The sequence below is a fragment of the Mizuhopecten yessoensis genome, unplaced genomic scaffold (assembly GCF_002113885.1).
Source record: "Mizuhopecten yessoensis strain PY_sf001 unplaced genomic scaffold, ASM211388v2 scaffold6443, whole genome shotgun sequence".
NCBI classification, from domain to species: Eukaryota; Metazoa; Mollusca; class Bivalvia; order Pectinida; family Pectinidae; genus Mizuhopecten; species Mizuhopecten yessoensis.
In genome coordinates, this window is record NW_018406552.1 from 31,311 (window position 1) to 41,675 (window position 10,365).

Here is a 10,365-nt window from a genome sequence, read left to right on the forward strand (position 1 = left end):
CAGGTTGATGATATTTNATATCTTTTTATACCAATTATTTTACACATATTCAGAGGAGCGATACAGGCCCTCTAGGCCGCTTGTACTTTAAACAACTTCTTCTGAATAGCCAAGAGGACCAGGTTGATGATATTTGGCTAGTAGCATGCTGGGATGAAGGACCTTTGCCCATTTTCAAGGTCACAGGGTTCACATATGTTAAAATATTTAAACAACTTCTTCTGAATAATCAGAAGGCCCCGGATGAAGATATTTGGACAATAACATGCTGGGATTAAGCTGTAACCCGGGTTTTTAGAAAATGTTTGGTGTGTGTATATATATATACAACGAGTGCTGTCGACTGTCTGTACACGTGTGTTGTCCCGTCTGGTAAACAGTGTATGTGACGTCATCAGTTCGGAATGCATGTACCTGTGTTGTTATGTTCCGTTTCAACATTCTGACTAAATTGTACTTCCGACGTAGACCTTGGACCTGCCCCTTGCACGAATAAAGCACCCTGTGTTCCAGCCACTATATTCTGGCTACTGGGTAAATACTTACAATCCGACTCGTGAGAGACGGTTCTGTACTCCAGATTACTGATAAAGCCATTGAGATATTGACTATATAGAGAGCGTGAATATACATTGCCGCCAGGATGTATAAGCAGGCTTATGCTAGGAACATTATACCCAGTAAGGTTTATAAGAGCGTAACATATGCTAGCGTAAACAGAGTCGCTTCCCCTTGCTACACGTTGTCCTTATTTTTTTAAGCAAAGACAGCAATGTTTCAACTGTTGCTAGGGAAAATAAAACTAACATACATTCAGAGTGAAAAAAGTCCATCACATAAAATGTGATACTAACATGCATGAAACCTTGTTCAGAGATTATCATGCTATGACGTCACAAACACGTCATACTCCATCGGTTATTTCTGGAAGGATGAAAAATAACCCGAAAATCTTGGTGTCAGTTATCTTTTTGTCGGTACCTCAGAACTTTTTTTATTTCTGTTTTTTGCCACAGGCACAAAAAGTAAAAATGCGGTATTTTCTGAGGATCCTTTTTGTCATCAATCAGGTTCTGTTAATATTTCTACCGGGAGATGTCTTATAAAAGAGCCGACATTAAACTAATGGGTCTACGCGTACATTTATTTTTTCATCGTCTAATATTTCATCAGCTTTTGATTACCCTTTGTTGAGAATATGAACGAAATAATTAACATAGTCTTTTCATAGTTTATTTATACATCAACACTCATAAAAGAAACAATTGATAATGCATTTATTTCGAAATCAACAATGAATTTTCAGATCACCAACACGAGTTTAACGCCCTTTCTCAGCAAGGTGTCACACGTTTACACCGCGTACCGATTATTTCAGTCACTAGTTACATGCAGAAACTGTTTGATTTTATTTTACATCCTTATACTTGTCAAACCCCGGTGACTAACAAAATTTGAAATTCAACCTGATGATTCACGATGGAACAGGATTTGAGACTATATATCGATATTATTAATTTATATCAAAATATTAGAATGTTCTCTTTTTATATTTTTTTTATCTAATAACTTCATACATTTGCTAAGTTATATCGTCAAATATGTAGTATGAACTCTTTTTCTCTAGCAATTATCGAACAATTTTTCCCAACCTATCTCAATCATTCTTTTTGTGGCCTGACTGAAGATTTAATTCTTAATGTGGGAGGACACCGGAGTATCCGGAGAAAACCCACGTGGTCGGGCAGATGACTGGGGTCGAATCCGGCCATCTTGGTGAAGACGAGCGCGCTATCTACTGCGCCACCTGACTCACCATATAAGTTACGCACAAGAACAAATATATACTTTACCTTTGACTGGAGAAAAATAGTGTAATTGATGCAACAATTATATTGTGAATACATTTTTACCAATCATCTAAGATAGAAAAAATCTACATACGGGAGACCGGGTAAAATTAAGTTGCCTGGGCATTCATACGGAANGAGAGGGTGGAAAAAAGCTTCTTTCTAGGTATGCGAATTTCTGTAAACGAAATTGGTACTTTTTTACGGTCGAACGTGTAACACTGACATCTTCAAATGATATACATAAAAGCCAGGCCAAGCACTTACTATACTTTTGCTGCACTATAAGAATCTATTGAAATATCAACGTGGGCCCGGACGGGTTCGACCGATGATACCGGGGCAAATTCGGCCCATGCAGCACATAAAAAGTCGAAAAATTGTCGGTAAAATCTGATGTGTCATGCTTTATGACGTCATAATTAAGCTGTTTCCAACGTGGGCCGAACTTACACGAATGCCTGTCGAATTTACCTCAAGGCGGGGCTTGTTCGGCCATCCGATCTTCCGACATGAAAATTGAAATAATTCTTCAAAAACAGACGTGCTGCCGTACTTTCCAGAGCTGACTTTGATAATAATAGGTCGAACCTGCCCCAGTCTCTCTAATTGATAAGCAATACTTAAAATGAATTAGAGCTTGTGTTATATTGTTATTCCTTGACTTGCCGACTACAAATAAAGCTTATCTTATCTCATTCTGAAATCAGTATTATCTCATTCTTATCAGTGAATATTAGAGATCAACAAAAGCAACACTTTTTTAGGCTTTGCCTTTTCATATTATCAAGAGATTTACTGTTTTTATTAAAAGGGAAAACACGAGATGTATGGGTTGTTACAGGTTGTTCTATTGTTTCCCCTAACAGTTAACTGTTTTCTGGTCAGAGTTAAAGTTTATTATATTTGAATAGGATTGCTGAGAAATCTAACAAAATCACAAAGTTTTATAGGTATTTCTTAATAATTTGAGTTTAAGTCTGATCCCAAAGTAGTTTAACACTTAAATTTTGAAGTTAATACTTAGATTTGACTATTGATTTATATCCTTTTCCAAAACGATCACATCACTTACATAATAAGATATTAAATATAATATGCACAATACATATAGTATATAAAATATTCATAAGTACACACTTTATGGTTCGAAACAATGTAAACTTTATGCAGAATTATAAACAAAATATACAATGCTTGATAAGCAATATAGTGCAAAATATACACAAGATCACTAGATATACCAAACACACTGTATATATTATATATATAAGTCATCACAATAATCACAATTGTCTGATAATGAAAATCCATTATGATTTCAGCTAATTTAACATACATTTTTTTTCTTTCTATTAAAATACTTAATCCCATAATGAATTTACGACATCAGTAACGTTTTATGGTTATTAAATTTATTGTAAATCACACTTTAGTATCGGATTTTTTACCCAAAATTCTGTTTCAATATTTAATTCGTCCCAACAATGTTCTCCAAAATGCCTTTTTAGCTTTGATGAGCTTATTTTTATCAGAACAGTTTTCGTTAGGCCATATAATAGGACGTATTTCATCCCAGTTTTTACGAATAAGCTTCGGAAATTCACTTCGTCTCATATCATCTATTAGAATAATGACATTCATATTTTCTCGTCCGTCTCGAAAAGAATACACACTGGTTAGTTGCATTGTGAAAGTTTGCCATTCCCGCTTGAAATACTTGCAGCTTACAACAAAAACAGACTTGCGTGAGTTATCAATAGCGTTCATAATGTTGTCCAATATGTCTAACCCTAGTTCGAAACTTTTGTCATCGATGCAGTATTCAACATCTTCCTGCTCTAGCCAAGGAACAAGTGTTCTAGTAACCCATCTTGCATCCTCGTTGCAGTAGGTTATAAAGACATCGAATGGAAACACTTCATATTCCAAAGGCTGTCTACACCATACCCTCAATTTCACACTGTGTTTCCAAACCACTCTGGATAGAAAAGCCGTAAAAACGAAAACGATGATCATTATCATAGATATGATTAACCAGAATTGAGAAGCACACCTTTCCTTAAATTGACCAAATGTTTGAAGGAATTTTATCACCTTTATCTGACTGCCATCTGGTGTACTGCATAAAAGATTGTCTCTGTTATATAACATGTTTGTTGTGCCAACCCAATCAAGGAAGTCCAATACTTCACAGCTGCACACCAACGGATTTCCAAGCAGATTCACTTTGAATGCGGGAGATTTAGTTTGATGTGTATCCAGAAGTGCAATGTCTGATTTTGTCAACGTTGGTATGCGATTATGACTAACATCCAAAGTTTCTAGTGCATGGAGCTCCATTAAGATGTGCATATGAAGGCTAATCAATTGATTTGAAGCAAAAATTAACGTTTTCAGTGAATATTGCTGATCTGCAAATATTATGGGGCTCAATAAATATATGTTATTGGCGGAGAGATCCAGGAAGGTGAGTTTGTACCTTCCTTTGAATAATAAATTGTTATCTTTGGCAAGCACATGTCCGAGGTTACATTCCTTTGCTTCTAATGTTAAGAGGTTGGGCATATCGGAAAACATTTCCGGGTTAGGATGTGAACACTCAAATCCTGACATGTAGAATTCTGTTAGATTGACCAAACCTTTTAAACGTCCATAGGAACATGACAGATGCCTAAGCGGGTAACTCAGATCCAGGACTTTGAGATTGTTACTTTCATGAAGTGTTGAATTTACAAGCGATCCACCAATGGGGTTACGAGAAAAATTTAGATATATAAGAGAATGTGGTAGAAACAACGTTTGCTCCATAGACGCTGATGAACGTTTCCTAAATTTTATTGAACTTTGATCTGAAGCATATAAATGAGTTAAGGATGGAAACAACACAAGAAGGTAAAATATGTGTATGGACAGGAAATTATTTGAGGATATGTCTAATATTTCCAGGCATTTCCTATTAGGCCATGACAATATAGCGTCCATTTCTATTCCCTCTATATTATTCATACTAAGATCAATTTTTCGAACACAGATTGTGCGTAGATAAACGAAGTCAGATTTCATCAAAAATATACTACTGACAGATGGAAAGTAGTTATCTGTTAGTTCTAGATATTCCATTTTTCTCTTTTGTAATCCATAAAGTGTTTTCTGGACATCCCGAATGTTCATTGTTCGCCCCGAATGAAATTTAAGTGATACCAAATTGTGAAATGGAGCCAATGCGTTTATTTCGAACTTTTTCATTGAGAAATGTAAAACCAAATGAGATATTACTGTCCGTTCAAGTCCAAGGAATGTAGAATTTAGAACCGATATACTTTCCTGTAAAACCACAGCAAAATTTATTTGTTTCAACTTGGTTAAATTCAAAAACCCAATTCCGAAACGGAATCCTTCGAAAACATCTATTTTTAGAGTTTCAACCTGTGACAAATACGCTATTGCATGCTCGGGGTAGGTTTCCTTTAAATGCAACCTATTTTGTCGTAGATCCAGGTGTGTCAAACGTATTAAAGGTTGAAAAGCAAACACATCAAACGATGAATTTTCGAGAAGGTTGTTGGATAAATCGAGGTATTTTAGGTTCTGCAAACCGTCAAATGCTCCTGACGAAATCATTGATAATCCGTTGGATGATAATATTAGTTTATTTAGTTGATGTAGATATCTGAATGAATCCTGATGTAATATAGTCAGGTTGTTGTTATGTAGATTTAACTCCGTCGCGTTGATTGGCAAATTTTCAGGAACAGTTTGTAGACGACATCCTGAACACTTGACATGTATCACAGTTCCTATGGTGACGACATTACAGCAGCCATTCATTCCAGCTGAAACAAATACATGGAATGATTATCAACAACTTTATATATCTAAACCTATGGCTTATTTATCACATTTAATCCTTCACATATATTTTCATTAAGGAGATAAAAATTCTGGAATTCTATCAAGTCGTTGTTTTCCGTGACTTCATCCTGAACTTCATTTTAACAAACAATCAACACATCTAATATCTCTTCGTTCATAACAAGGTACACTTGACCAAATAGCAGACAGGGCAGATGATACACATAGCAACGATACTGTTCCCAATCTTTTGAACTATTAATAGCTTAAGCTAATAACATTGATGATTATAGCATGTCTTGTGATCACCTAGCTTTATTATCTGTGATATACTCCTCAGCGTCATTTTCTTGTTTGAACTCGTGACGCCATGTTTAATACAAACGTTAACTTCTGGAAAATGATTAGTTTCGACTTCGTGAGCACAATTCAACTTTTTATTTCTGAGATCTACTACTTTTTGAGTTGCAATGAATTTGCATAGCAATCCAAACTGACGTTTATAAAATATATGGAAAAGAAACAGCTTTATAATACATAACCTGTAGGTTTGGCGCCGAAATAGAAAGTATTCAATGACGTGGTAATAAATGAATGTGTTTGCTGGTTTGGTGTAAAAAAAGGTTAATGTCCTATTTACAGCTAAGGTCATTTAAGGACGTGCCTCCATGTGTATAGTATATGCGTGCTTGCGTGTGAATATGCAGGAGAAAGGGTGTTTTAGTGTGCTTGTCTCCTTGTAAAAACGCGGATCGGATGCCGACTTTATAGTGATATCTTACTGAAATACCATGCCGAAGACACCCAGCACAGCATTCCGCCCGGTCACATTATACTGACAACGGGTGAACCAGTTGTTGCCATTCCCCTAATTGCTGAACGTTAAGCAGGGAATAACAACTAGCATTTTTAAGGACTTTGGTATGTCCCGACCTTGGGACAGAACCCATTGCCATTGAAGTAAAAAGAAAGATAAAAATCCCAAATATTGCAATGGGTGCAGCAGATTTATTTTGATCGCTTTTTTGTCTTCAAATAGTGGACACCAAAGCAAATGCCCAATTCTGCAGGGGTTCATCACATTAGTCGCCGTCTTCGATACACATGCAGTGGGTAACAACAGGTGTATTCTTTTCCCGATCCCCCAAGTGCAGGGGTGGACTTTGTTTGAAAATGTATTACAGAACACAAAGGAATGTCACAAATACCCATGTTTGTGAAGGTATGTTGCTCTTCTTAATTACTGTTATGACGGTATTGTCATTTAATGTAAATGTTGTCAACCGGGAAGTTGATCGGATTACATGTATGTCTCTCGTTCATCGTTAAAGGTACTATGTTTGTGCAGTCATCAGTGACTTCATTTGTCATAATGTTATGCATGCATAATATAATTATTGCAATAATGCAAACCGATTTGGAAACTTCAGTATGTTTTACTTTCGATGAATAAATTGTGTCGGTATATAAACTGCATCATTAGTAAGGGATTCATCAATTAAAATTTCATAATATTTTTATGTATAAAAGAATTATGTTTATATGACATATCTGCCATCAAATTTCATATTTGTATTAATGTTGATATGTATTCCGAGTGTATATTTGGCAATATATCATCAGAGTGTTTATATACTATCAGATGTTTGTGTCATCGGTGTTTATGTGTCATAGGAGTTAATATATTTCACAATGTTTATATATATCATCACAGTTTATATATGTCGATGTTTTGTGGATTTTTAACGATCACAGATAACAGTGGATACCTGAAGTTTAGACATAAATAGCAGTAACGTAATCTGGTGAAAGGGTACATATACAGGGCTCACATTAAGGAAACATTCTGTGTCGTCAATTTGATTTGCTATGAAAATATTGTGTCGCCAAACTGAGATGTTATGTCGTCATTTTTTGTCGCGCTCACGACTTTTAGTGTATTTTTCAGACAATAATTGATCAAGAACTAATCCACTTTGTATTCAATCTAATTGCTCCATTTGTTTAATGTTTATTATTAGCATAATGCTTGTTCAACAGAATAGACAACAGTGTTTTCCATCTTTCTGGTTTTTTTTTATCTTCTTTAATACTTTATTTGTTTTACTCAATTTTTTATATCAATTCATCAATGCTTAAATAAGATCTTCAGACCAAACAATAGTTATTATACTACATTTAATTTTCAAACATTTTGAAATCCCTTCATAATATAGGTATACATCTTTTGGACATAAACACTACTGACAATACTGTCTTATTATTTTGCTGAGCACCAAAGTCACTTAATGACCAACAGTTTAACTCAAATCTTTGCGTCACGTTACAATATTGTTATCATCATCACCTCAGAATTTATATACCTTAACCACGCCTGTTAATTGCCCATTTTCGGTTAAATATCTGTCATTTTTCGGGGAGATGGTTTGAGGAAAACATCACTGGGTGTCAATATATAATTCGTTTGCGCAATTGCTGCAGAATTTGTCTGTTCCAGTATCTAGGCCTAATACATAGTAGGTATGGAAAAACCATAAGAAGACAGTTTAGCAAATTCCGATGCCAGAGAATCGCTGATCAACTTATGTTTCGATATCTCAGTTTATTTTGCCCATGATTATGAAGTAGTAATTTTTAATTATAGGTTCCGTACCTTGTACGTTATGTTGTATTTTTTGTATATTCTTTCAAGTAGATTTTAAGAGGATGTATTGAATGTTCACGCTTCTAGTATAAACATGTTTTATATAATCCCTTTTTGGTCAAATCAGTCTGTAGTTCTAAAAGTGCTGAAGGGCTTCACGCCACGTTTTGGTGAGTTAAAACAACACGGTCCCTCGAACGCGACTGCAAATAATTTTAATTGAATTTCAGTAGAGCTATTGTTAATCGGTAATAACAGATAGAGTGTTAGCTTATTACTGCATTGTAATTTTGTATTTACTGTGATGTTGAGAAGTGTCAAAAAGGTTTCGCTGAATCATGTCGATCCTTCCTGGTCTATTGTCCGGGACCAAACGGTGTCGGTGGTTGTGCCCTCCGGTCAATGTACGTCCGTAAAAATGTTACCTGTTCCCAGCTAGATAATTAATTTTAACGCGTACGTACCGGGAAGTTATTACTCAGTCACCGAAAACACGAATAGCTTCGAGATGAGACAGACTATGTGTAACAACACATTATATTAGAAGTATATTTCATGTTGGGGTTTTTCGTAAATATTTTGAATATACTTTGTATATTAATACAATTTATATGATTTAAACCAGTTTAAAAACACTCACTTATCAAACTACCGTCCCTACAGTATTGCCATCGTTCTTCATATGTTATCAGATACATTTATCGCGGATCTTGAGACTGTCACTTGATGCTAACAAATTTGTTCAGCCTTAGATTTAGATATTTAATATTCATAGCTCAGATACTCAAATATCATAGCTTACACCACACTGTTCTCAAAAGTAAAGAATGTCTGATTCACAGATTCTGTTGATCTTTTGATGATTTTATATCACCATAATATACTAGAGTTAAGGAATACTTTGCATATCGATTTAAAACATTTCAATAAAATAAACTTGTTTCTTTTTGACCCAAAGTCCAGCTGCCTGCAATCATTAATGAAACTATTGCCACGTCATCACTAAAGTGAGATTGACCACGTAATCTCTGACGAAATAGCTACCACGTCATCGATGAAATTAAAGTTTTAGTTACCTGTCTTTACTGAAGTAAAGGTTACCACTTCATTACCAATATACATGTTACCTTTGTAACACTGACTACGTCATCACTAAATTACCAGTTACCACTTGATGAATGAAGTGATAGTTCATCACTTAAGGAGAAGTTACCTGTTGTTGTGCAAATATTTACAATACAACCTGACACAAAAATGTAGCATATGTAAAAACCTACTGTTGGTATCACAGACTAACACATTACCTGTAATGTGGAACATGGCGAGAGAGCAGATGATGTACACCACGATGTTGTTCGCCATCTTGTGAAGTGTTGGTAGCTTGAATGTATAGCATTGATGTCGCATGTTCTACTCCCTAAAATACAAGTAGGCGTGTTTCTTTCTATTAGGTCAATCAAGGGCCTTACGCAGTCATGTGGAACGAAATTGCACATATATTCTGTCAGGAAATAATCCCGATAGCAGCGGTTAAACACTGCACCGATCAAAGAACCCGCATTAACTTCTTTAAATAGTATTTTAACCTTAATGCAAGTAGCATTATATTAAATAAACAATCAGCACGCTTTACAAAGAAGTCTTTTTCTTTTTCAGTAGAGAAAACAAAAGAAAAAGTAAATGGATTTTCAGTGACTGGTCAGGTAGCTAATATTAACAACTAGTAATTCCTGTATACTAAAATTTGGTTATACTAACAGTGCTGTATTTTGTTTACTCCTATTTCGTGTTCACTAAACCCACACCTACATACGTAATAATTATAAAGGAGAAACACCTGATATCGCCAGCACAATCAAAGCTCGTTTTTTTTTATATATATGTTAAATAAACTTCCGGGTTAGTTAGAATGTGAGATTGAGTGTCAAATATTCATATAAAGCCGCATATCGATTAAGTATTTTTCGAGTTACAGTTTGCATATTTACGTAACCAAGTAGTTTGTTATATATATAT

General features: G+C 35.0%; 1 protein-coding gene across 1 annotated transcript; it reads right to left on the minus strand.

Moving 5' to 3' along the window:
* Window positions 1-2,478: 2,478 nt before the first annotated feature.
* On the minus strand, window positions 2,479-9,798 carry LOC110452151 (toll-like receptor 2 type-1). Its single transcript, XM_021500512.1, has 2 exons — window positions 9,654-9,798; window positions 2,479-5,686 (listed from the first exon to the last, which is right to left on the minus strand). Exons 1-2 carry the CDS (start codon window positions 9,709-9,711, stop codon window positions 3,315-3,317), a joined length of 2,430 nt encoding a protein of 809 aa, XP_021356187.1. The 5' UTR covers window positions 9,712-9,798; the 3' UTR covers window positions 2,479-3,314.
* Window positions 9,799-10,365: the final 567 nt, after the last annotated feature.

What these genes read in the sequence shown, in the direction of transcription:
- LOC110452151 (XM_021500512.1), bottom strand. Translation starts at nt 9,711, where the DNA reads ATGGCGAACAACATCGTGGTGTACATCATCTGCTCTCTCGCCATGTTC. An exon ending in CGCCATGTTCCACATTACAG is followed by an intron (nt 5,687 to 9,653) that starts GTAATGTGTTAG and finishes TATTTGTTTCAG; the next exon opens with CTGGAATGAATGGCTGCTGT.